This window comes from Capsella rubella, unplaced genomic scaffold (assembly GCF_000375325.1).
Source record: "Capsella rubella cultivar Monte Gargano unplaced genomic scaffold, Caprub1_0 scaffold_7, whole genome shotgun sequence".
Lineage (NCBI taxonomy): Eukaryota > Viridiplantae > Streptophyta > Magnoliopsida > Brassicales > Brassicaceae > Capsella > Capsella rubella.
This window is the reverse complement of record NW_006238917.1, coordinates 5,264,260-5,287,503: the sequence shown is the minus strand read 5'-3', so window position 1 is coordinate 5,287,503 and position 23,244 is coordinate 5,264,260. Positions and strand designations below refer to the sequence as shown.

General features: G+C 38.3%; 9 protein-coding genes across 12 annotated transcripts; 3 read left to right on the top strand and 6 right to left on the bottom strand.

The window, feature by feature from the left end:
• The first annotated feature begins 324 nt into the window (after positions 1-324).
• On the top strand, positions 325-2,656 carry LOC17880973 (pentatricopeptide repeat-containing protein At4g26800). The gene is made up of 2 exons (XM_006283488.2): positions 325-2,227; positions 2,337-2,656. The coding sequence occupies exon 1, from the start codon at positions 417-419 to the stop codon at positions 1,959-1,961; it is 1,545 nt and encodes a 514-aa protein (XP_006283550.1). The 5' UTR covers positions 325-416; the 3' UTR covers positions 1,962-2,227; positions 2,337-2,656.
• Positions 2,657-2,704: 48 nt separating this feature from the next.
• On the bottom strand, positions 2,705-3,579 carry LOC17877939 (upstream activation factor subunit spp27). Of its 3 annotated transcripts, none has more exons than XM_006282417.2 (3): positions 3,485-3,579; positions 3,092-3,272; positions 2,705-3,016 (listed from the first exon to the last, which is right to left on the bottom strand). In XM_006282417.2, exons 1-3 carry the CDS (start codon positions 3,538-3,540, stop codon positions 2,888-2,890), a joined length of 366 nt encoding a protein of 121 aa, XP_006282479.2. In that variant the 5' UTR covers positions 3,541-3,579; the 3' UTR covers positions 2,705-2,887. The 3 variants fall into 3 exon arrangements, with proteins under 3 accessions (XP_006282479.2, XP_023634899.1, XP_023634900.1); XM_023779131.1 differs by lacking the exon at positions 3,485-3,579 and adding an exon at positions 3,367-3,478; XM_023779132.1 differs by lacking the exon at positions 3,485-3,579 and adding an exon at positions 3,379-3,469.
• Positions 3,580-5,362: 1,783 nt separating this feature from the next.
• LOC17877380 lies at positions 5,363-6,094 on the bottom strand. Its single transcript, XM_006285020.1, has one exon. It carries the CDS (start codon positions 6,092-6,094, stop codon positions 5,363-5,365), a length of 732 nt encoding a protein of 243 aa, XP_006285082.1.
• A 410-nt stretch (positions 6,095-6,504) lies between these two features.
• Positions 6,505-8,368, bottom strand: LOC17879306 (glucan endo-1,3-beta-glucosidase 13). The gene is made up of 3 exons (XM_023779378.1): positions 8,244-8,368; positions 6,893-8,164; positions 6,505-6,605 (listed from the first exon to the last, which is right to left on the bottom strand). Exons 1-3 carry the CDS (start codon positions 8,311-8,313, stop codon positions 6,571-6,573), a joined length of 1,377 nt encoding a protein of 458 aa, XP_023635146.1. The 5' UTR covers positions 8,314-8,368; the 3' UTR covers positions 6,505-6,570.
• An 838-nt stretch (positions 8,369-9,206) lies between these two features.
• LOC17880312 (small ubiquitin-related modifier 1) lies at positions 9,207-10,720 on the top strand. Its single transcript, XM_006284763.2, has 3 exons — positions 9,207-9,457; positions 10,141-10,290; positions 10,379-10,720. Exons 1-3 carry the CDS (start codon positions 9,383-9,385, stop codon positions 10,460-10,462), a joined length of 309 nt encoding a protein of 102 aa, XP_006284825.1. The 5' UTR covers positions 9,207-9,382; the 3' UTR covers positions 10,463-10,720.
• A 373-nt stretch (positions 10,721-11,093) lies between these two features.
• Positions 11,094-13,664, bottom strand: LOC17878615 (GDP-L-galactose phosphorylase 1). The gene is made up of 7 exons (XM_006283677.2): positions 13,082-13,664; positions 12,881-12,999; positions 12,731-12,790; positions 12,385-12,627; positions 12,114-12,299; positions 11,774-12,022; positions 11,094-11,683 (listed from the first exon to the last, which is right to left on the bottom strand). Exons 1-7 carry the CDS (start codon positions 13,191-13,193, stop codon positions 11,321-11,323), a joined length of 1,332 nt encoding a protein of 443 aa, XP_006283739.1. The 5' UTR covers positions 13,194-13,664; the 3' UTR covers positions 11,094-11,320.
• A 1,476-nt stretch (positions 13,665-15,140) lies between these two features.
• On the bottom strand, positions 15,141-17,150 carry LOC17879622 (pyridoxal phosphate homeostasis protein). 2 transcript variants are annotated; one of them, XM_023778659.1, is made up of 8 exons: positions 16,861-17,150; positions 16,582-16,648; positions 16,409-16,455; positions 16,094-16,181; positions 15,861-15,994; positions 15,604-15,702; positions 15,362-15,463; positions 15,141-15,257 (listed from the first exon to the last, which is right to left on the bottom strand). In XM_023778659.1, the coding sequence occupies exons 1-7, from the start codon at positions 17,080-17,082 to the stop codon at positions 15,386-15,388; spliced, it is 735 nt and encodes a 244-aa protein (XP_023634427.1). In that variant the 5' UTR covers positions 17,083-17,150; the 3' UTR covers positions 15,141-15,257; positions 15,362-15,385. The 2 variants fall into 2 exon arrangements, with proteins under 2 accessions (XP_023634427.1, XP_006284354.2); XM_006284292.2 differs by having other exon boundaries at positions 15,210-15,463.
• A 417-nt stretch (positions 17,151-17,567) lies between these two features.
• Positions 17,568-18,136, bottom strand: LOC17878645 (stigma-specific STIG1-like protein 1). The gene has a single exon (XM_006282710.2). It carries the CDS (start codon positions 18,105-18,107, stop codon positions 17,658-17,660), a length of 450 nt encoding a protein of 149 aa, XP_006282772.1. The 5' UTR covers positions 18,108-18,136; the 3' UTR covers positions 17,568-17,657.
• A 3,195-nt stretch (positions 18,137-21,331) lies between these two features.
• On the top strand, positions 21,332-22,933 carry LOC17880297 (mitogen-activated protein kinase kinase kinase 18). The gene has a single exon (XM_023778014.1). The coding sequence runs from the start codon at positions 21,599-21,601 to the stop codon at positions 22,931-22,933; it is 1,335 nt and encodes a 444-aa protein (XP_023633782.1). The 5' UTR covers positions 21,332-21,598.
• The last annotated feature ends 311 nt before the right edge of the window (positions 22,934-23,244 follow it).

The window sequence follows — 23,244 nt, the reverse complement described above, 5'->3', positions numbered from 1 at the left end:
CACTGACATTTCAATGTATTCCACAATCAAGAGTATATCTATTGGTTTTACCATCTGATTACAGAAGAAAGAATCATTTCAAAACATTTTGGTGAACAAGTTCATTAGAATATCTCAGTTTCAGTGGTAAATAAAAGTGACAAATCACACAACAACCAGAAGTGAAACCAAGTTGTGCAATCCGGTTCGGTTTGGCAAATCGTTTTAATCCAAAAAAAACCAAAGAAAAACTCGATTATTCCTTAACCGGCGGTTAAGAGTTTTTATTATTTTCACTCGCCTTTCTCTTGAGAATTCTCAGTTCTCTCAAACACTCACAGCACTATGTCCTTGTAGGGTTTAGGGTTTATGATTCAACAATTTCTGAGACAGAGTTTGGGAACGAACCCAAATCAAGCTGAAGTAAAGTTGATTGGATGCGGTGGTCGATCGCGACTGCGATTGCTTCAACGGCTAAGGGGTTTCTTCATCTTCATCGGCATTTGCTGAAGAACAGTGATCCTGGGTTTGCTCTTGCTCCGTCGCTGAGACTTTGCGGTTTCCGTCTCTGGGTACGAGCTTATTCTGGTGCTAATACTGATTATAAAGTGGTATTGAGAAGTGGGCTTCACAATCTTGACTGCGAAGATGCGTTTAATTTGTTCGTGCTCATGGTTGAGTCTTACCCCCTTCCTTCCATTGTTGAATTCAATAAAGTATTGACTGCTATTGCCAAGATGAAGAGGTACGATGTTGTCATTACTCTCTGGAATTGTGTTGAGAATACTGAAAACTTGGAAATTTCCCCTGATCTTTATACCTGCAACATTCTGGTGAATTGTTTCTGCCGCTGCTTACAACCCTCTTTGGCTTTATCTTACCTTGGGAAGATGATGAAACTTGGTATTGAGCCTGACATTGTAACGGCTAGCTCGCTGGTCAATGGATTCTGTCTGGGGAATAGTATTAGAGACGCTGTTTATGTGGCCGAGCAAATGGAGCGAATGGGAGTTAATAACGATGTAGTTGTCTACACCATACTCATTGATACTCTTTGCAAATTGAGGCTTGTGGATAGAGCGCTGGAGCTTTTCAAACGTATGAAAAACAGAGGAATTGGACCCAATGTTGTTACCTACAGCTCTCTCATTACTGGCCTTTGTAATGCCGGTAGATTGACTGACGCCGAGGGACTACTGCTCGAAATGAACTCCGGAAAAGTCAACCCTAATGTGTTCACTTTCAGTGCATTAATCCATGCTTATGGGAAACGTGAGAAGCCTTCCAAGGTTGATGGTGTGTGCGACAAGATGGTCCAAATGTCTATAGATCCTAATGTTTTCACTTACAGTTCACTTATCTATGGGCGTTGCAAGGAAGGTCGGGTAGATGAGGCCAGAAAATTGCTCGACACGATGAGAAGCAATGGGTGCTCCCCTAATGTAGTCACTTACAGTACTCTTGCAAATGGATTTTTCAAGTCGGCGAGGCTACGTGATGGGATTAACATTTTATATGAGATGTCTCAAAGAGGCGTGGCCGAAAACACAGTCTCTTGCAACACTCTTATCCAGGGTTATTTTCAAGCGGGTGAGATAGATCTTGCTCTGGGCGTTTTTGGAACAATGGCTTCTAATGGTCTGCCTCCCAATATTAGGAGCTACAACATTGTGTTAGCTGGTTTATTTGCTAATGGGGAGGCAAGGAAAGCATTGAAAAGATTCGAACATATGCAAAAGAGTAGAAATGATCTTGATATTATCACATATACTATCATGATTCATGGGATGTGCAAGGCTTGTATGGTGGAAGAAGCATATGATTTGTTCTGTAAGCTCAAGTTCAAAGGAGTTGAGCCTGATTGTGCAGCATACACGACAATGATCTCAGGATTGAATAGGGACGGGATGCGAACCGAAGCAAATGCACTGAATATATTTTATCAAAACGCACGTGCATTGAAACGAAAGCGCATCAGCTGAAGTATACTAGGGGATTTTTCTTGAGAGACATATGTGGACTCCGGCTTGCAAGACATCTCTCTTCAGGCTCCCTCTTATTGGATGCCCGCTCCTGGAAAGAAGAACACAAATCTTTTTGATGGAAGCCAGTGTATCAAAGAACAACAATGTGGGAAGAGAACTCAAACGCAAAGTTGAACAATGAGCTGAACGGAAACCGAATCTGACTGGTGATTTCAAATCCACATGACAGGGTCTTAGGATCGTGAGATATCCTGGAGTATTTGGTTAGTAATAAGCGTTGTATCCCCCCAAAGACATAAGCTAAGTTTTAATGAGTATCATCTACTCTTTAACTCAAGAATTCTTCTCATTGTGTTCACAATTCTCTTGCAGGTTTCCAAACTGCAACTGGATACTAGCGGATGAGCTACTTGGAATGTAGATTGAACTGTTTCACCTGCTCTAATGCAAGCAAATATGTATTTGGGAATCATCGCATGTAGCCCATACCACAAACATGTTCCTTAACATGCTACATTCTGTCTTCTGCTAACTTATGATGTTTCTGTGTTGTATTTCTTAGAAATGCTTTACCAATGATCACTTAGGTTGCTTGGTGTTATTTGAATCAAGCTTCCATAATGTTGTAAAAGCACAACATTTTCCCACTATATCGTGGAAGTGTAATTAGTTAAAATGCTCTTTTGATGTTATAGAAACGGATCAGATCAGCGCCTGAAAAAAAAGAAACTGTTCACGTATGAAATCTCAAAGCAGAAATGGAATTGAATCCAGAAACCAGGAAGACAATTTGTGTTCAACTATTAGAACTTAAAAAGTATCAACCATATCTCTTTAAGCATCCCATAACATAAATGAACATAAACAAACGACCCCCAAAGAAGCAAATGTTGGAACTCCGTTGTTAAATTTTTCAGACAAATCTACTTTGGTTCTTTCGGGAAATGCAACTTGATAAGAGAAGGAAGATCGACTAGTTCCACCCGCTGCTTGCCGAGCAAAATGCTCTTCAGCTTGTCATCACAATTCACGACATTCTTGTTTTTAGGATCCTAGAAGAAACAAAACAAATCACTCTAAATGATACAAAACGTGTTTAGCTAATAATAACCTAGTGGTGTTCAAACCTGAAGATTGTTGGTCTTGATATAGGACCAGACACGCATGAAACAACCCAGACGGGAGATCTGAGATTGACCAAGGAATTCACGTAGAGTAGATGGAAGGTTCACGAGGTCAATCAAATTCCCAAGTTTCTTGGGATTGTCTGTAATGGCCTTCTTCAACCTCTGCGGCAGCATCTTGATTCTGAACACCAGAGAACAGAAACAAAACGTTAGTTAACAACAATTAGACCCTTCCTTTGGGGAATTTCGTCGAGCATGTGGCGTGCAAACGAAACTAGAAACAAAACTTAGCGGGGGAAATGATAGAGGAAAGTGAAAGCAACAGGTCAGTGTACTGTAAACCAACTACTAAAGCTTTTAAACCGAAATAGTGGCGATTTTTAACGCTTCGACCTTGGGGAATGGGGAGGTATTCTCGCGTTTAAAAACGAATGATAGAACTCGAACATATCATTAAGGTTTATTAAACTTTAAAGGGACTTTAGTTAACTATTCCAATTTTATTATATTTTTTATTATAACAATCTTAAAGTTTTTGAACTGCCATGTTGCCCAGTGGACTCTTTTGTTTTTGAACCTTAAAAAGTGCCCAGTGGACTCTACTCTTAACGTTTACTGTATCTAGCAAAAGATGTTGCTGGTTTTCGATGGATTTTTTTCATAAAAATAATTGTTTCCAGACTAGAAAGAAAATACTTGTAACTTGATAGGATAAAACCGTATTAAACATAAAATAAAAACCGTATAAAATTTTAAAGTTTGAACTTATATTATTTTGTGATTAACTCGACAAAAATAATTTATTTTGTGATTAATAGAGCAGATCCACTCGTTTCAGTAAGCTTTTATCGTTTAAACTTTAAACTCATATTGTTTCATTATGGTATTATTTTGATCACTGTTACATTTTAACTATAGTTTTTTCAAAACTAAACTATAATTAAATCGAAAGGTTAAAATTGAGACGATTTTTTACCCACACGATTTGGCTATATACAATGTCTTATTTTCACCTTGTGTTTTCTTCTTTCTATAAGAGACAGAGAAAGGAAAAACAGAAAGACAAGAATAGAGGGAGATGGATCTGCCACTGTCACCGCCACCGCCACCGCCACTGCTACTGACGGAACATGTAAAATTGATAGAAGAATTACTTTTGAGGCCTGAAAGACTTTATCTATAGTTTATAGTGCATAGACATTTAGCGTATTTGCCCAAAAAAAAAATATATATATTAAGCGTATATTCGTAAAACCACTTCCAACATGCGGAAATACTACAAAGATTTGATGGATTCGGGTATATTTGAAAAGGTTAGATAGTAATTCTTGTATTCAAATCATATGTTTGTGCTGTTTTCTTTTTTCTTGCATTCAAACCCTTTGCATATCAGGGAAGATCTTAATAAACTCCTTCAAGCGAATAAGACCGGCCATGACGGGGAGAGAGACAAGAACAAGTATGGTAGTGATGCTGATGTGGGTATTTCCGGCACAAAGAAAGAGATGGATACGCCGCCGATTGAACGTATCAAAATGTTGGAAGAATTTCTTCCGTCACCTGAAGCGACCTACCAAAAGGCTTTAGAAAATAGAGATTTAGCTTGCAATGAAATCTTGTCCGGTATGCATCCATACTACAAAGCTCTAAAAGATTCGGGTCTATATGAAAAGGTTAGTTATGAATTTCGTTTGCAAATCATATATATAAGCTAGCGTGTTATGTTACTATTTTTTTTTATATTTTTTATGTATTCAAACCCTTATCAATTTGCACAATTTGCAGGACATCGAGGGCATTGAGAAACTTCTTCAAGCGAGTAAGACTGGTGACGATTCAGCTGCTGGGAAGATGTCGGAGATAGACAAAGACAAGGCGAGAGATTGTTAATTTATACGTGAATCAGATTATTGACCTAATGTATGAAAAGTTGAAAACAGAGTATAAAAATCATATATGTATACAATAACATATTTAAATGCACATACACCACTACTTAAATTGAATAAATAATTAATCAAAAACTTGTTTTAGAATTAAAAGTTTAATAATACCGGATTAGACTAACAATAAAATCTCAACTCTTCTGATTTGTTAGTGAAAATCCACTAACTAAAATATATTTAAGTTGCTTCCGTTAGATAAGATAGTAAATAGCTAGTCAGAATGGTTTTGTAAGGTCGTCGAATGTCATCATCACTAAAGCATATATCGTTAATCAACCTTAACAAAATACAGGCAACGTACGAACTGGTATTGTATTTCTAAAACTTAAGGATATCTAGGGAGACGTACACGACATTCTAGTCGACCATCAAAAGACAAAACCGACCTGTTTGTCCCATGGATTTTGTCATCAACATTATACAACTTAGCTCTCACATTCTCACAGACTGCCGACATGTACTGTTCTCCCCATAAAGCAGAAGCTCCTGGATAAAACCCTACTGTCCCAAAAAACACCATATCAAGACCCACCATACCTCCTGTCACCACAACTTCATCCCACATTTCCCAAGCCGCCTCTTCATCGATAACTTTAGTTTCGTCTCCCTTCACGATCACCTCGTTCTCCTCTCCGCCTTTCTGCCGGAGAGACTCGGATTTAACAGTCGACACGATCCTTCTCCGGTGAACCAGCCACACTGAGGGATTCTCGTACGTGGCGTGGAGTTTCTTGTTAGGGTTTTTGATAGAGAACATTGCGGACCATACCGGGAGATTGTGATTAGTGAACGATATATGCATGGAGTGTACCTGAACGGTGGGTGGAGTTGGAGTAATCCATATGATAAACGAGACACATGCAACGAAAGCGCTAATGATTGTGATGGCTAGAAAGAGTTTCACAAGTAGTGACCACTGTGAGATGTTAGCTGGTTCCGATTCTCGGGCGTTCGGGGCTGATATTGGTCGGAGTTCCGGGACTTGCTCCGTATCGGTTACGGTTATTAGAAGCGGTTGATTCATCTTTTCAACGATGCTTCTTTGTTCACCATCCATGTTGGGCGAGATCGATGATGATAATTTTCTTGTTTTCATATCTATATATGATGTGTCGAAATAGTTAGATTAAAAAGCAAAATATTTATCCAGTTGAGATTATGGTAAAGATTTCATCGATCAAACAAAATTTCATCCTTTTAGTTATATAGCCCTCAAATAGTTAAAGATTGCATCCACTATACAAGATATTGATGTTAGAGTTTCATTTTTTATTTTATTTTTACATTAAGAGTTTCATTTTTAACTCTCTGTTTAGGATGTGAATCTAAATTTAACAGTCGAGCAAATTTGATTTTGAGGATAATCTAGTGCGATTAAAAGAAAGTTAAAATCAAAAGTAGGAAATAGTTAGACAAAGTTAATATATTTTATATATATACAATATAAAATATATTCTTGATCAGAAAACAAACTACTAGCTAAATAAATCAAGCAAAAAGAAGAGAGAAAAAATGCCGCTAACTACTCCGCCCTCACTGTCCGGTGGGAAACTCACATTTCCCAAATCCTGCAATCGACAAGAATTCAATTTAATTAAAATTATAGAAAATATTAAACATCATCATATCTTTACAGTTATAACTATGAAGACACGATATAACGTGAGCATCTTAAAATGCAAAGACGAACACGATATAGCTGAACTATAGCAACTGCCAACTACTCAAATCATAAACTCCCTTTTTTGAAAACCAGTTTAGTAATGAATAAACACTTCCAAATTCAATTGAAGCCAAATAAATGTGATTGTATAATAAACTGATAATTAAAGAAGGGATGATTAGGATAACGTACGAGGAGGTTGCGTGACGACGTGAGCAGCTCCACCAAAGAAGCACGTACCAACACGACGCGCGTTCTTCTGGTAGTAACTGTTGAAAGCGTACGAAGCGTGCGCCTCTAACGACTCAGGATGGTAACACGTGGCACCCGGCTGAATCGGACGGCAATCAGCTCCTCCTTCTCCACAAGCGTAATCAAGAGCCGCCTGAAGCTTCTCCTTCGCCATCTCTCCGTTCGAAACGCACCACGTATGTCCCTCCTGCTCCACCGGAACCCCAGCTCCGTTACCGTTGACCGGCGTTGACCTTGACGTGAACGGGACGTCGTACACTCTCCCTTCGTTTGGGTAGAATAACCCGTAGTTTCTCTCGGACGTTGGCCCTGGTTTCTGGTTCTCGTTAAACAACGCGAACAAATAAACGTTGAGTGGGTCTCTCGGTCTTAACGGCGTCCCGTTTCCCGTTAACACTCTCTTCACAAGTCCACCGTTATACGCCGCCGCGTTTGCCTCGCTTGCGCCAAGCTCGTTATCGTCTCCAACGGAGGGCCACCCTGTTTCCGTCACCATCACCTTAACGTCGTTGAATCCGACGGCGGATAATGCAGCATAAACGGCGTCGACTTGAGCGTCAAAGAGACTGTTATACTTCAGTCCGGTACCGGAATCTATGTTCCCGGCGTTTTCTTGAAACAGAGCGTAGTCTAAGGAGATTTTGTCGGCGTTTCCTGAGTAAGCGAAGAACGGGTATGCATTAACCATGAGATACGACGACGTATGCTGTAACAGATCCAGCATCGGTCTGATAACCGGTTCGATTAAATCCGGTTTAAAAGAACCGGAAGATGGCGGGTAAGAATTAGCCAGCGCGCTAAGAGCAACGGGAGAAGAGATCTTGATCGCTTTGTCGAGATTATACTTGACGAGAGAGGTGTGAATGTTCTTCATCGCGGGGACGAGATACGGAGTCGTGTTCTTCGGATCGACGAACACTTCGTTACCGACGGCAATAGCTTCGATCTCGGTCGCTGGGAAGTATGAGGTTACGTTGGTTTGAACCCAGTAGTCGGCAAATGATTGGTTTGAAGCGGCGGAGAAGAGAAGCTCGTTGGGGAGAGCGACGATTACTTTGATCCCGGAGTTTGCAAGCGCGGTTAACACGTTTTTATCTGTGTCGTAGATTTTGATACGGCTGATTCCTTGTGATTTGACAAGGTTCACTACATTCTTCGGCGACGGGAGGTTGTTAGCTATCCGACCGTAATTGACTCCGATCATTCCAGACACTGTGAAAACAAGAACATGAGAGTACAAAAGACAGAGATGCAAGGACGTGTATCTATAAACTCGTGTGTAAAAACTAACCAACGTGTGTGAAGGGAATGGTTGAGAACATGGAAAGAATGAGAAAACAAGCTAGGAAAGAAACGGCCATAGTATTATTTGTCTCTGATTTCTTCAGGAACAGAGCACGAAACGCGGAAAACCAATGTCGTGTGATAGTTATTGGATACGAAAGATTAGTGTGTGTTCTTTCTTGCCTGGTGAGGGAGCTGGTCTCTTCAGTTTTTATATATGAAAGTGTAAAGAAGTGCCAAGTGGGGGATGTGGGATTAACTAAACTAATTACACGGAAGAATTGCTGAAAAACTTGAGAAGTGTATTTTTAAATATCTATTTATAGCTTAACATAATATTCAGGTAAAGAAACTTTCTAAAATTGAACATATAGCATAAAAGTTAAAACTGATTGATTTCCTAGTTGATTTGATTTTATCTAAAAATGACTAGAGAGGTTTCTTGTTTCTGCAACAAGACACTGGGGTTCTTTCTATGTGGATTGCACATATTTCGTTAATATTCATCATCATCCTTTCTTTTGTGAAGAGAGCGTGACTCACTTTATCTTCTTCAACCAATCTTTTTCTTAAAAATAAAATAAGAGACATCAACAATGACCAAATTCGATTTAATTGCTAATTATGTCATTCCTTCAAAACAAAAATAAAACAGATGGGGATCATGGAGAGTGTGGGATGTGGATAAGGGGAGGAGGAGGATTCATCACGTGAGATCAGGAACTAAAATCTAACAAGAATGTTAAAACCAAAATCACATTGTCTAATGGGTTCGAAACAGGTAGATGCGGCCCAATAAAAATGATAAGCCCATAAACCAAAAGAACCGGAGTATCTCTCTCAGCCGTAGGATTAAATAAAGACAAACCTAGAGAATATGAACCGTTGGATAGATGCCCTACTACGATTCGCCACTTTAATGAGATAAAGAGAGGAATCCGATGCGTCCAAGTACAAAAAGCCACGGCCAATTACAGAGATTTTCTATTTTTCCCAGACTAGTGTGTGTTCAGTCTTATTTATTTATTTACTTTGTTTCTCTCAATATCACACCTCTCCTTTGATCGTCTGAATCTCTCTCTCTCTCGTCGTTCCCTCTAAATTCCTTGTATCTGTGCACCGGGACGAGAATTTCCCACACAAACGATGTCTGCGAACCAGGAGGAAGACAAGAAGCCAGGTGACGGAGGAGCTCACATCAATCTCAAGGTCAAGGGACAGGTACCTCTACTCTTCTCCTCTGTCTTTCTTTTTTGTTTTTTTTGTTGGAGATTTGGGTTTCTGATTTCAAGGTCCCTTTAACCCTTTTAGCTGCCGTTAGGTTTGTGTTTTTCATCCTGATTTGGCTGCTTACTAGTTTTAGGGTTTCGTACTACCAGCTCAGTCTTATTGGTTCTTCTTCCCTTTTTTTTTTTGGTTTGGTTATTGATTTTACAGGTCGAATTTTTGTGATTTGACACGTTTCCTTGCTTATTGCTTTTTTGTTTTTATCAAATTTCAATTTTAGGTATTTTTGAGAGAGCTTGTGGTTTCTGTTGCTTTTGTTTGAGAGTAATTTGCAATTTTGGATGGGTAAAGTTCAAATAGTTGCTCAATGTTCTAAGGATTGTGAATTTTGCTGTCAAAATACATTTGAATTAAGCTAAACCATTTTTTGCGTATATCTCGACTCTTTTTTAGCTTACAGGAGTAGAATGTATGCTTGATGAGTTTGTGTGTTTATGTTTGGAATTCTCTCATAGAAAAAGCATACATTATATGATTAGAAATTTTTTCAGGTTACTACCAAAACAGAGAGACATCATATTCCAATTATTGTTTAATATGTTGTCTCTTACCTTTGTTGGACAATGTCTTGATCAGAATCATGTTGTCTCTTTTTTTTTTTTAATTATGTGCCATAGGATGGAAACGAGGTCTTCTTCAGGATCAAGAGAAGCACTCAGCTGAAGAAGCTGATGAATGCTTACTGTGACAGGCAATCCGTGGACATGAACTCTATCGCTTTCTTGTTTGATGGACGTCGTCTTCGTGCTGAGCAAACCCCCGATGAGGTAAAACATCATTCTGTCTTCATGCCTTTTCACCCTTTCATATTTTTAAAGCATTTTGTTTATATTGCTAATAATCTTGATGCTACAGCTTGACATGGAGGATGGTGATGAGATCGATGCAATGCTCCATCAGACTGGTGGTGGTGGTGGTACTGGTGGTGCTATGGCTTGACACTTCCTCCGTGTTTAGGACTGTGTGATATGGAATGGTTTAAGGAGGAATCGGCATTATTAGGATTTGCAGACTTGTTTTTTTCTTTTCTTTTTTTCTTATCGTGGCCATTATTATCTTTAGAAACTATAAAAATTTATGGTCATGAATGTTAAAGAACCCATTCGGTTGGTTTTTTGGTCTTGTCCGTTTGTTGTTATTGGATCCTATGTTACTCTACTTTGGGCTTAAACGTGTTATTAACCCGATTATCTATAATTTATTGGGTTTAAAATTCGATTAGTGAAGTTAAAGAGACGATGAAAAATGAAAAAGTTCTAATTGAAAAGCGTTAGTTGGTTGATGGTTGAACAATGATAAAAATCCAATCAGACAATCAAACAAAGTATTCAAACTTAGCCATGTTAATGATTTTGATTAGTACAAGTATAGTCAGTTCCAAACCATGAACTCCAGAACTAGCTTTTGGGATTGTGTAGACATGCTTAACAAACAGAGCATACAAGACAAACATGATCAATAATCAGTAATCTCTCACGCTGTATAAATTGCTGATTGTAGAAAGTTTTTGATACAAGAAACTGGGTGGAACTGAAACATTCTAGCACGTATCAACCAAGACGTCCATGACAAGTGAGTCAATCACTCTATATAATAATAATCATCATCGTGAAGAACATTTTTATATTCATCATAAACACGAACTTATAACATTACTTAAAAGAACCAGAGCAATTCTAGGCACAAAATACCCACAACCATCATAAAAACACCAAGAAGCGTCAAATGCAACTACAAGGAGAGTTTGCTTATTTAGGCTTCTAATTATACATACAAACCATCAAGTCACGATACTGTTCACTGAAGGACAATGCACTCAGCGGCAGTCCCGTTTGTGATCACACCTCCATGGATACGGTTGCTATTCTGGTTAACGACACCACCATTAGGGCTTTGCTGATGAACTACGGTTCCTTCATGATCCTCCTCTTGGTCACTACAACCTATGGCTTCAAAGATGAGAGCATTAACTTCCTTAAACCTTTCCTCTGACAGAGAAGCTTCCTCAAGGAGCCTCCAGGCATTCTCCTCTGAAGCTCCTTCGTAATCCTCTTTCCTCTTCAGTACCATGTGACCACTTATCTCCCATACCGCTGGGTTCACTTGTGTTTCCAATACCTCGGGGCTTACTTCACCTAGAGCCTGTTTCTCTGCGTAACACTGCAATTTATACATTCAAACTGTTATTCTCTTTTATTGGGTGTATTAAAAACATGTAGTGATCCAACAGTTTGCCAGCTAAATTGATACCTGTGGCATCACGAAGATCTGCCTTCCACAATCAGCGATGAGGATGTTAAAAGGTATGTTGTTGTTCTGGAGGCAGACGCAGGCATCTGATACTGTATCAGATAGGTCTTGCATAGAGCTTCCACCTTCAAAGAGAAGACTTCTCACAGGGTAATTCAGAAGCTCTGAGATTTTCACACCACTAGCAGTGGTTATCATCTTCTTGGAAGGAGCTCTCTCAAGTGGGAAAGGCATGGCCAGGTAATATGCCTGTTTACAACAATAACACCAAAACAATCAATTAAGTTGTCATAGATAACCCGGGAAAGAATAATTATGCTTGGGTCACTATTGGGTATACCTGAAAGTGAAGATGGTTGATAGTGGCAAAAGCACCCAGGCTGTTGTAACCTAGTCTGAAGTAAGGATTAGCTGCCTCAGCAGCCATGTGAACTGCAAGCAAAAGGCTTTTGTGATCGATCTTCTGTGGCAAGCAGTCAAGAACACGAGGAATGAGCAGCACATGCCCATACTCGATCGGGCTAACCTGTTAAAAACAATAAAGAATTAGTCTTTAGCAATCAAAACCAATAAAAGAAAACAAGTTGAGCTCTCTGCACAAGATTCTTTACATTGATGGCAACAACACTGGGAGAATTCTCAGGATCAAGAGGCATGCAGGGGAAGAACTGAACTTGGTCATCTTCGCCAGCTTCAAACTGGAAGAGCAGCTCCTCTTGACCAACTTTAGTGAAGTTAAATTTGCTGCCATCAAAAGACTGCAACACCTTATCCACACGGAACTCGGTCGGCCTCTTCTTTAGGTGACGACCCTCGTTTAGCTGAGCAACGAAGCCATACTTCCCCGGGATAACCTATAACATCAAAAGAAACAATCTTAGGAAACAGTGTAGAACAGATCTCGGATTTAAACAAACATCACTAGATCATCAAACAAGGTAAAAGAAAGACAATTACTTTGGTTTCGCAGGCAGTGACATCATAGCGGAAAAGTCCTCTCTGGAACCTATCCTCCCACTAAAAACATAAATAATTGATTATTATAATGCTAAAAAGCAGCAGCAGAATACAAAATCATTGCTCTATGTATGCAAGTATATGATATACCTCTCCGAGAACGAGAGACTCGAGGAAAGCCACAGGAGGCTCTTTAGCTTCATGGCTGATCACAAGCTTCTCTCTGGATTTTTCCAGATTCTTACAGGCATACAAGGGAAGCCTAGCCCCTGAAACAAAGGCAGCAAAAAGGGTGAATCAAAGAAGCAACAAAAGGAAGAAGAAAAAGACGATTGAGCTTTCAAAACGTACCATTAATGCAACATGCGCCGAGGCAATTCCGTCCACAGCCGACGGATTCATCAGCCGCCTCATCCTTCTGGTAGTTGGAAACGACGGTCGGAACTCTCTTAATTTTCAACATTTTCGAATTCGTAACCCCCAAAAATAAAGCGATGTAGCAAGCAGAAAAAGGAAGGAGAGAAAGAAAAAAAAAACGCTAAGAACCCTAAATCCTAGAAGCTAAGAAGATGGAAGATGAAGGTGGAACCGCCTCCGGCAAGAAAGAGGAGATCGGAAGGGCTGCCGCCTTCAGACGGCAGAGCTCCACGTCCTCCGTGCGGCAAAGGATTAGTTTCGATTAAACAACCCTTCCGTCGAACAATATGGACATGAAAGCTACCACCCGGAGATATGCCGTGTATAGCCGTGATGCCGATTACCTGTTTCCCCAATTCTGGTAAAATCGAACGCCGGAGAAGATGAACAGATTCACGAACCCGACACTCAAAACAGCAAAAAGGAGAGATCTTTCGATATTGGGTTTCTACAGATTATAGAAAGAGATTCCTAAAACAATTTCTCCTTTGAGGTATATTTTGCTGATACAGTGGTTTAGGAGATATCGAATGGCTTTAAATAGATAGGAGATGAGTGAACCAGAGAATTACTAACGACAAAAATAAAAATAAAAATAAAAATTTTATATATACATGTGACTTTCTTCTCCTCTCATAATTTTTCTGTGGTTGTGATTCGGACGTGAAGTTTCCTCTCTCTCTCATTGAATTTTCTTATCTTTTTTTCTTTCTGACTCAACAATATTTTCTTCGTTATTTCCTTATTTTCTCGAACTAGTTACCAAAGTTTTGGTTAGTCGGTTAAGGAGAAAAATCGAACTATATTATTTTAGGAAAAGACGTATTTTATCATATTGACATATTGTATCAAATAAGGGATATGGAATAAATTAATATGGAATTATATTTTCTTATCTCTTCTGTCTTCGAGATAAAGAATGTGGCAAACACTAATAGGATATTGTCGGAACTCTCGGAAGTTCATTGTACCCGTAGTCTTGTACGCGTGTGCATGTAAAAGTAAAAAAAAAATTACAAGAGGTGGCGATCAAATCTCTTTTCATGGTGTCATATCTCATGTCATTAACTCGTATGTTATGCTATTAGTTTGTGTATTTTTATTGTTATTTTTATGGATGTCTTTACATAAACAAAAAGTTTTATATGGTCATGTTTTTTCATGGGACGGTGTGTGGTCGTAGCGACTTCTACGAGACACAATTGGGCTTAAAACGAGGACCATCGTTCGTTTGGTCGATATATTGCGAAGCTAAGATTTAACACTTACGTATTAGATATAATGGGAATAGTTTTAGACCGTTGCTTTTAATTTGGAAGGTTTTTTTTTTTGTTTCTTTATGTCCATGACATATACAACAAAATTACAAATTTTAAAAAGAAAAAAGAAGCAAAACAAGGTAGAAAAGAAAAACACAAGTGAAGATCCTGGGAATCTAATGGAAAGGATATAGTTCTTGAACCACATATAATTTTGGTGGTCCATTGTTTTTGTTTGGCAATCTCTGTACACCCTCCTCCTTCCATTACCGTTAGTTTTATTTATCGTCTTCTTTATTCTATCAAACCATTTATCACGGTCTTTAAACGCCTCAGCATGTAAATACAAATTTTCTATTGCATTAAGAAACTGAAATAGCACAAATATACTTCTTCTTTTTTCTTTTGTTGTGTGTGTAGCTATGTTTTTGATTAGTTATTGCGGTGGTGGTGTCACCACCATCCATGCAATGCATGCAAGTCAATGTTAAAGCGGTCAACGATGAAACAAAAATAAATTTTATTAAATCATAACTGCGGTTGACCCTGGGGAAGAAAACTCAATTCCTCTGTTAATATTTTTTCTTGACCAACAAAGTTGAGAAATCATTTTTTTTTTTTTTTGTAGTCATTAATTTCGAAAGAAACATGTTCTGAATCTAGTACATGCAAATTTCTATTAGAGTTTTCTGGCAAGTATCAGCAAAAGAGGAGAAACCGAGAAACCCCAAATAAATGTTCTAACTTGTAGGAAAAAAAAAAAACAGAACCGAACACTTACAATGGTAGTCCAAGTACCAAACTTTAACACGGAAAGCTCTTTAACTCTTAACGACCAAATGTGTTGATTTCTGTAATGTAGTAGTATATTGTGAATACACATTCAATAGCTTATCACAAAAAGAATACATATACTTCTAGTGGTCGACAACTATAACATTATACATAATCTTACAAGAAGTGTTTTGAGTGATAGTAGCTACGTTGTTTTTTTGGGGTACTCTCTTGGTCCGAATATGGTGGAACCAATCCTCACATTGGTGCTTCCCATTTCAATCTGCAAGTTCCATAAGCTCAAAGAAACATAGTCAAAGATCATCTTTTACATATTTCTGGTTCCTTGGAAGAAAGTACGGACATGTACATTCAAATGATTCTATGTCAAAGATGATATAAGAATGACAGATATATTATTACCGCTTGCTCGAAGTCACCCGACATGCCCATGGACAGTTCAAACTGATCCTCAGCCATTCCTAGTGCCTTGCACACATCAGCTTTACAATTTGAAAGTGTCTGTCACGGTTTCAATGGGAAATAATAAACCGTGGTAAGTAGAAATTTTATAGAAACAACCCGTTTGTCGCGGTTGTAGAACACCCTGAAGTTCTACAACCGCGACAATAGTCAGTAGCATTCAGTATCTAATAGCTAGAGTAGATTCAGTAGCATACCCTGAAGTTCTCAGGAGTAGACGTATAGTCAGGCATCCCAATAGTCATTAATCCGGAGAATACCAGGTTTGGACAGTGTAGTTTCACATGTCTTGCTAGCTCTACAACACTGGAAGGTTCGATTCCAGATTTAGCTGCATCAATTTAAGGAACAAACAGTTAGCCAGTGGACGAAGCTGGATAGCCATATCAATTTACAGGACAGGGTGGAAGCTCGGTGGTAATATACTCACACACTTCTCCGCTTGTGTTCACTTGAACCAAAACCTTTAGTGGATGTCTCCCAAGGTTTGAAACAGCTCGATCTAGATGATTTGCTACCTGTGAAATTCGAGTGAAATCAGTCCCAGATGATTGCACCAAAATAAAAACATCCGATCAAAACCTCTTTGCAAAACTGAGAATATCTGTCACTGATTTCTTATCATTCTACTCTAGAACTATCCTCGTAACCTGAAATCTTGGAATTGCAAGACAATCTCACAGAACATCTCGTAATCCTTAGAGAATCCAATCTTACAACGGTGTTACGAGTGAAGTTATATTACCTTTTCGCCATCTACACCATGAACCATTGCCAAGTTAGGGACTCCAGCTGCAAAGTTTGGATTAAAAAAAGAGTTTCACTTTCACTTAACCCTTAAATCAATAGTTACAATTCACTCCATAAAACTTGGAGAGTGATTATATATTCCAAGAAAAAGGGAATTTGAAGTCACACTCAATAGCGTTTTGGCTTTGTTGCTCTGTAAATGCCCAACGAAATGCCACTCTATATCTCCGGGAAGCTGCAATTCACACAAATCGAACGAGAAACTCGTTAGCAAATTGAAAGATTCCCAGAAAAGGGAGAGACACATAAATAGTAGTAACTGAAGGAGAAACATCGGATTCTGAACTGTAAAGTTAGGGAAGTGAGGTTCAATCGATCTATAACAAAAACCACACACGAGATTCAAATAATACTACTGAGTGAGATTCGTTGGATAAATTCGTGAACCTGTGGAGCTTTATCGATGATTTCCTGGACGTAATTCTCGCCGAAGCAGCGGTGGCCGGCGTCGTAGATTTGGCGGATAAGTGAGACGGGTTTAGTCTTGGAGACAGCAAGGACCCTGACCCGCTCCGGATCTCTTCCTACTTGCTCCGCCGCCTTTCGAGCCCTCAGAATGACAGACCGGAGAGCAGTTGCGGCGGTTGCCTCCACCGCATGAGCTGCCATCGCACACACTCGCCTGGGCAATTTCGCCTTTTCCGGGAATTTATTTAATTTTTTTTGCCGTTGATCACAATTTTTTTACGTTATTTTATTAGGTTATGGCTTTTGGATATTGTGATTCACGACGGTCCACGAATTCAATAAACTTTATCTTTAACAAAATTGGATTAATGTAACACTAATCAAAATTACCTTTCGAATTCGATAAATTAGATCTTTAAAATAGATTATCACCATCATCAAATTATGCAATTCTGAATATAAATAATAAAATTATGAAAATCGAGTAAATTGATATGTGTAGTTTAGGAGCCCTCTGATGAGAGTTCTCCTTGTATTTGCATAAACAAAATCAAAATCGTATATTTTTTACATACTCTTTTAAGACGTTAATGGTATTCAAAATTACAACACCCCTTATTAATTCAACTGATATTGGACATAGCATCCAATGTAAATAATTGTTAAACTTTTTTTTTGTTTTCTGTAATAGACTTCAAATTTAATTAGCTTTAGTTAGTGTGTTGTGTGTGTATTATATATAACGACTCTCTCGTATGATATGATGTATCTATCAATCACGCGTAGTTACAGAGACCGTAGACGCATAGCTCGCCTAGCTCACACGGATTGTTACACTGTCCACAATGACGTTTGTCGTAAGCCAGGTAAACGCATTGGCCGCGACAACATGTTTGTGAGAACTTGCATTTGCTCTTACACGCGCCGCAGTTCTTGTCGTCATTGCTCACATCTATGCACTTGTTGTTGCAGCACGTCACCGTCGAGTTGCTTCCTCCGCCTCCGTAGAGATTACATATCTCAGGGTCCTTGTGGCAATGGTCCGCAGCGTTAGGGTTTCGCTCACCTACTTCCTTCTGAGCCAAGAACCTACTAGGCCTTATAGTCGGCGTACCCGGTACATCAAAGCTCGTGTTCTCCTTCTCCACTGTGGTGGTGGTTGTGATGACTGCGATTGTGATCACGGTTGTTATTGCGAATGTCACTAGTAGCTTCACGAGGGCCATTTTTTGGAGGTTTGGGATTGTATGTGTGTAAAAGGGAGAGATAGATGGGTTTCTTTCTGTTAAAGGAGAGAGAGAGGCTGTTCTGTTTTTTTCTTCTTCTTAGATAGACTCAGTAGGAGATAGAAAGAACTGATCAGATAGGTGAGGATGAAGGAGAGGATGGAGTTATGGTTTATATATATAGTTGTCGTCGAGTAGGGTTGACGCAGTAAATGCGGTGATTAGGTTTTATTTTCCGTAAGTTTGTAAGCATTTTTATGATTATAAGAATTAAAGAAGAAAAACTATGTGCATGTACATTGTTATGGTGCGTGCTTTACGCCTTAATTATACGAATGAAGGAAGAAAAACCAAATAAAATATGTATATATGTTACTTGTAAGATGATAAAACCAGTTGACTACTAGTCTGTAGATGTTTTATTTAGTTCCTAAATGATATTTTACCGCAAAGAGATAATTAATCCATCACCCCATTGGTCGACCCAAGATAAGTCAGGCGAGTTGAACGGAGAAGCAAAGGCGTCCCATTTCTTAAAATGATTGTTATTGGCTGCGAGAACCAATAAACATTGATTTCTCTTTCTAGTATTGGCAAACTTATTAGACAAGCCAGCTTGAACAAAGTAATCTATATACTGTGAACTTGTGAATTGATGAAAAGTTCATTTACAAGTTTGAATATATGTTTGAAAAATATATTTTTATATTTGAAAAGTTCATTACAAGTTTGTATATCTTTTTAACAAAAGAAAAAGGAAAAGTTTGAAAATATGAATAATTAGTATATATGCATGCAATATTACGTTAAACTATAGTAGAAGATTTCGACGAGATGAAGTTAACATACGCTCTACTTGACACGACATAGTTGTTAGCTTTTGACTCAAATTATATATCATGCATTCACGTTTGTGTATTGCCCACTCATCAGTCATCAGCTGGAAAGGAATTAATAGGTCGTGTGTTCGTCAACTATCTTTTTCCATCTATGTAGGTAGTAGTGATATATGCAGAGCAGAGGGCCAGGAAGTCAAACGATAAATTTTACGTTACAAAAGTCAACATCGTTTTTCTATTGGCTGTACTCTGAACCTACCTAGCTCTACGAAAATTATACCGTACGTCTACGGATTTTTATATTTTGCGTTAACTAATTTTTATATTTTTCATGAAAAAAAGGAAAAAAAAAAAGAAAAAGAAAAAAAATTATCATGCACGACGACGCGTAGAACTCTCGTACGAATAAGAGATATATTTACAACAAAGTCCGATACGAAGTATGTATAAATATTCTTAACATATTACAACAAAGTGACAAACAAAACAAATGTTGTATGTCAAAAAAACATTCTTCAAGTCTACCATTTGAACCTCGCGAAAATATAAAGACTGGTTTAAAGGCCCATTCACAATATTCATAAGTAGTATATGATGAATTATAGGGTGATCAAACAAAACAAAAATATTATGTCCTATACAGAAGAAAATAGTTTCAGATGGGACGAGAGAAGCATCAAAAGCTACTTGTAGAGTTTCTAGAGAAGTCTAGTTCGAATCTCACTGTTGATATACTGTAATATATTTATTTTTTGTTTAATTATACAATCATCCTTATGTTTTGTTTTCCTTTTCTATATAAATGTGTTAAATTTAAAATGATGCCGCAAAGTATACTGTATATAGTTCTTTTGACTGCAAAAGGAATCTGGAAGGCTTGATGAGTTTCCTCAATTGATATGGCTTTTGCTTTGGGGGGATCAGGGATAAGCTCATCTCACGATTCTTAATTACTAGTTCAACATTTTATATTATTTAGTTGCCATTAGTTCTACATATGATGTAAGATACAATTCAAATTTGCTTGATAGGACTGATAATCCTCGTATTATGAGCTATTTAAAACCCGTCACAAAGTAGATAGTATGGCAATTATTGACAATTTACGAATACATGAACACAGAGGAAAAGAGACAATAACAAAAGTATTGAAAATTGTAAACTAATATAATCTTGCTTTCCATTTTCGAAATAAAACAAATCTACAACAACATAAGCACTGAGCATAATATGGTCTTGTTTAGTGTTTCTATACATATACACTCAAATCTTACGGTTAATAAAAGATGTATACAACTCAATCTTGTTGACATACACACCATTTGTTGTCACAAATCACATGCATGAATCCGCGTTTTTCATCCAACCCCCCCACAGCTTACTATTAATATTATGATATATTTCAAACTCATTCCCATAAAACCGAATTTAAAAAGAAGAAAAGTAAACTCTGAAGTCCTCCAACTGTATTCTCGGAGCAAAAAAGCAAAGAGCCAATAAATATTCCCCAGCTTGCATTCTAATTAAAGACATTATCATCATCTGCATTCACATTACTGCTACTATTCGACCACACATTTTAATCTTTACAGCCCCGCATAAACGTACAACTAAATAAAATACTCACATATACTAGTAATTTAAACTTTGATCAAGTTTTAATCCACGTTAAATGGTCTGTACTTCTTCATTTGATCATCCACGCGCCTCCGTCACGTGAGTCATTCAATATTTGTTTCGTTTCTTTATTATGGTATCGGAGGATTGAAGTAACGGCGCCGTCCACTCTGGCTTCATGCCGTCAAAGCTGTCTTTGCCCATTCCTCGTCCGCCACGTACCCTTCTTTCACGCTCTTATTAAAAAATATTAAGTGCCACACAAAGAATGCTTTATTCATCTGTGCGTTGCCAAATATGTACGTATCTGTGTGGTTAGTGTGTGTGTGTGTTCGTTGCCATGTATTTCAGAACAAACTTCTCAATTAAGTAGTAGCATACACCCAATAAAATATATAGTAATACAGATGACTGACTCAACAATCATGCTGCTGTTATCAACATTTGATAAAGTTTGCACTCATTGAGAAAGTTTGCACTCACAGGGATGATGATCTTGCAGTGAACGTCATTCATTTCATACCATCCTCATTTTGGATATATTATTAGAAAAAATCATTTACTAAGTTTCATTTTGGTTGTCATTGGTATGATTCATGCTTAAATATTTACGAAATTCTCAGACTAAGCTACGCCTGTCATATTGTTCAATAATTTTCAACTTTTTGAGTATTAGATTAGACTGCTGTAACAGTAAACAAATAAGTAATAATAATTTATCCAAATATAGCTTAAGTGAAAGATAAGCTATTAAAGTAATTGGAGGAGAAGAACATCAAGTAATTTAAGAATGAAGAATGTTGTATCAGACTTCGAACCAAAAAGCCCCATGCCAAAGTCATATACACACACTTCTACATACCCAAAACACACACAATACATAAATATTCTTTTATATATAAAGCTTCTTATAACACTACCCATTTGCTTAAACAAATTCAACATCTCTTAATCATCTCTTTCCCCAAAAAATATTCTCTCATTCTCTAATTTCAACATCTACTCTGTTTTTTTCTTTTCTTTTGCTCTGTTCCAATGGAGATGAACTGGACAAGAGGACCAATCATAGGTCGAGGCTCCACTGCCACCGTCTCTTTAGCAATCTCATACTTCGGTGAGATCTTTGCTGTCAAATCCGCCGAGTTGTCTTCCTCAACGTTCTTGCAGAAAGAGCAATCGATCTTGTCTACATTGAGCTCTCCTCACATACTCAAGTACATAGGCTCTGGTTTAACGCTCGAGAGCGGTGTGATGCTTTACAATATTCTCATGGAATACGTTTCCGGCGGAAGTCTTCACGATTTGATCAAAAGTTCCGGCGGGAAGCTGCCGGAGCCGGAGATAAGTTCATACACGCGTCAAATACTTAACGGTCTGGTGTATCTCCACGAGAGAGGGATTGTTCACTGCGACTTGAAGAGCCAGAACGTGCTGGTTGAGGAAAACGGCGTTTTGAAAATCGCTGATTTCGGATGTGCTAAATCAGTTGCCAAGTCGGATTTTGCCGGCACACCGGCGTTTATGGCGCCAGAAGTTGCTCGTGGTGAAGAACAGAGCTTCCCGGCTGATGTGTGGGCTTTGGGTTGTACGGTGATCGAGATGATGACTGGATCAAGCCCTTGGCCGGGGCTAAACGACGTCGTTGCTGCAATGTATAAGATTGGACTCTCTGGTGAGTCGCCGGAGATTCCCGTGAAGATATCGGAGAAAGCTAAAGACTTTCTAATGAACTGTTTCAAGAAAGATCCGAAACAGAGATGGACGGTGCAAGAATTGCTTAAACATCCTTTTCTCGACGACGACGGATCTCAACCTAGTGAGTGCTTGAGCAAGACCTCATCTCCGAGCACTGTGTTGGATCAACGATTCTGGGATTCATGCGAAGTCTCGAAAAGTCATTTAATTCCGATGGATCATGAAGACTCTTTTGCTGATTACTCGAAATCATGGGATTCACCGGCTGATCGTGTCGAGAAACTCGCCGGAGATGACAAATCAAGTTTACCGGCTTGGAATACTGAAGACGACGGCGGGTGGTATCAAGTGAGAGGCGATGAAGAGGAAGACGCGATTTGCGTTGAAGCAACGTCATCGTCGGAAGCGATTGAAGATTGGATATCGAAACAAGACAGCTTGTTCTCGGAATATTCCCCTGACGACATCATTAATAATTTTTACTCTAATGTTACTATTCAAGGAAATTTAATTGCATTTTATTATTTTAGTGTTGAAGATACAAATCTACCTATAAAGAATGTGTTTCGTACTAGTAATAATGAGAATAAAGAAAACATTTTGTGTTTTTTTTTCAAATTGCTAGCTCGTTTTTTTAATACATTAACCAAGTTTCTGATGAACAGTGAACATTAATGTCCTATACATATACATACATTACTCACACTATTCATATAAAACTAACATTGGCGTTAAGGACTTAAGGTTATGTGCTGACGATTTCTAGGGACTATTGTACGTACAACTCTAAAAGGCAATTCAAACCGTATCTTTCAAAGTCGGAATAAGGAAGTGTTTGTGTTCGAGTTGGAGGCTAAGTCGATCTACAAGATGATGAGAGATTTGAGTAATAGATGAAGTCAATCTATCTATATATTTGGTGCGAAACGTATCTACTACATACAGACGACGTCATTTCTTATACAACTTTTTTGTGTGTTGACCTA

What these genes read in the sequence shown, in the direction of transcription:
- LOC17879306 (XM_023779378.1), bottom strand. Translation starts at nt 8,313, where the DNA reads ATGGCCGTTTCTTTCCTAGCTTGTTTTCTCATTCTTTCCATGTTCTCA. An exon ending in CATTCCCTTCACACACGTTG is followed by an intron (nt 8,165 to 8,243) that starts GTTAGTTTTTAC and finishes TTGTTTTCACAG; the next exon opens with TGTCTGGAATGATCGGAGTC. An exon ending in CGTCGTCACGCAACCTCCTC is followed by an intron (nt 6,606 to 6,892) that starts GTACGTTATCCT and finishes TGTCGATTGCAG; the next exon opens with GATTTGGGAAATGTGAGTTT.
- LOC17880973 (XM_006283488.2), top strand. Translation starts at nt 417, where the DNA reads ATGCGGTGGTCGATCGCGACTGCGATTGCTTCAACGGCTAAGGGGTTT.
- LOC17878645 (XM_006282710.2), bottom strand. Translation starts at nt 18,107, where the DNA reads ATGGCCCTCGTGAAGCTACTAGTGACATTCGCAATAACAACCGTGATC.
- LOC17880297 (XM_023778014.1), top strand. Translation starts at nt 21,599, where the DNA reads ATGGAGATGAACTGGACAAGAGGACCAATCATAGGTCGAGGCTCCACT.
- LOC17879622 (XM_023778659.1), bottom strand. Translation starts at nt 17,082, where the DNA reads ATGGCAGCTCATGCGGTGGAGGCAACCGCCGCAACTGCTCTCCGGTCT. An exon ending in CAAAGCCAAAACGCTATTGA is followed by an intron (nt 16,456 to 16,581) that starts GTGTGACTTCAA and finishes CAAACTTTGCAG; the next exon opens with CTGGAGTCCCTAACTTGGCA. An exon ending in CGGGTGACTTCGAGCAAGCG is followed by an intron (nt 15,464 to 15,603) that starts GTAATAATATAT and finishes TGGAACTTGCAG; the next exon opens with ATTGAAATGGGAAGCACCAA.
- LOC17880312 (XM_006284763.2), top strand. Translation starts at nt 9,383, where the DNA reads ATGTCTGCGAACCAGGAGGAAGACAAGAAGCCAGGTGACGGAGGAGCT. An exon ending in ATCTCAAGGTCAAGGGACAG is followed by an intron (nt 9,458 to 10,140) that starts GTACCTCTACTC and finishes TATGTGCCATAG; the next exon opens with GATGGAAACGAGGTCTTCTT. An exon ending in CTGAGCAAACCCCCGATGAG is followed by an intron (nt 10,291 to 10,378) that starts GTAAAACATCAT and finishes TTGATGCTACAG; the next exon opens with CTTGACATGGAGGATGGTGA.
- LOC17877380 (XM_006285020.1), bottom strand. Translation starts at nt 6,094, where the DNA reads ATGGATGGTGAACAAAGAAGCATCGTTGAAAAGATGAATCAACCGCTT.
- LOC17877939 (XM_006282417.2), bottom strand. Translation starts at nt 3,540, where the DNA reads ATGTTCGAGTTCTATCATTCGTTTTTAAACGCGAGAATACCTCCCCAT. An exon ending in ATACCTCCCCATTCCCCAAG is followed by an intron (nt 3,273 to 3,484) that starts GTCGAAGCGTTA and finishes TCTGGTGTTCAG; the next exon opens with AATCAAGATGCTGCCGCAGA. An exon ending in TCAAGACCAACAATCTTCAG is followed by an intron (nt 3,017 to 3,091) that starts GTTTGAACACCA and finishes TGTTTCTTCTAG; the next exon opens with GATCCTAAAAACAAGAATGT.
- LOC17878615 (XM_006283677.2), bottom strand. Translation starts at nt 13,193, where the DNA reads ATGTTGAAAATTAAGAGAGTTCCGACCGTCGTTTCCAACTACCAGAAG. An exon ending in AGTCTCTCGTTCTCGGAGAG is followed by an intron (nt 12,791 to 12,880) that starts GTATATCATATA and finishes TTATGTTTTTAG; the next exon opens with TGGGAGGATAGGTTCCAGAG. An exon ending in CCAGTGTTGTTGCCATCAAT is followed by an intron (nt 12,300 to 12,384) that starts GTAAAGAATCTT and finishes TGTTTTTAACAG; the next exon opens with GTTAGCCCGATCGAGTATGG.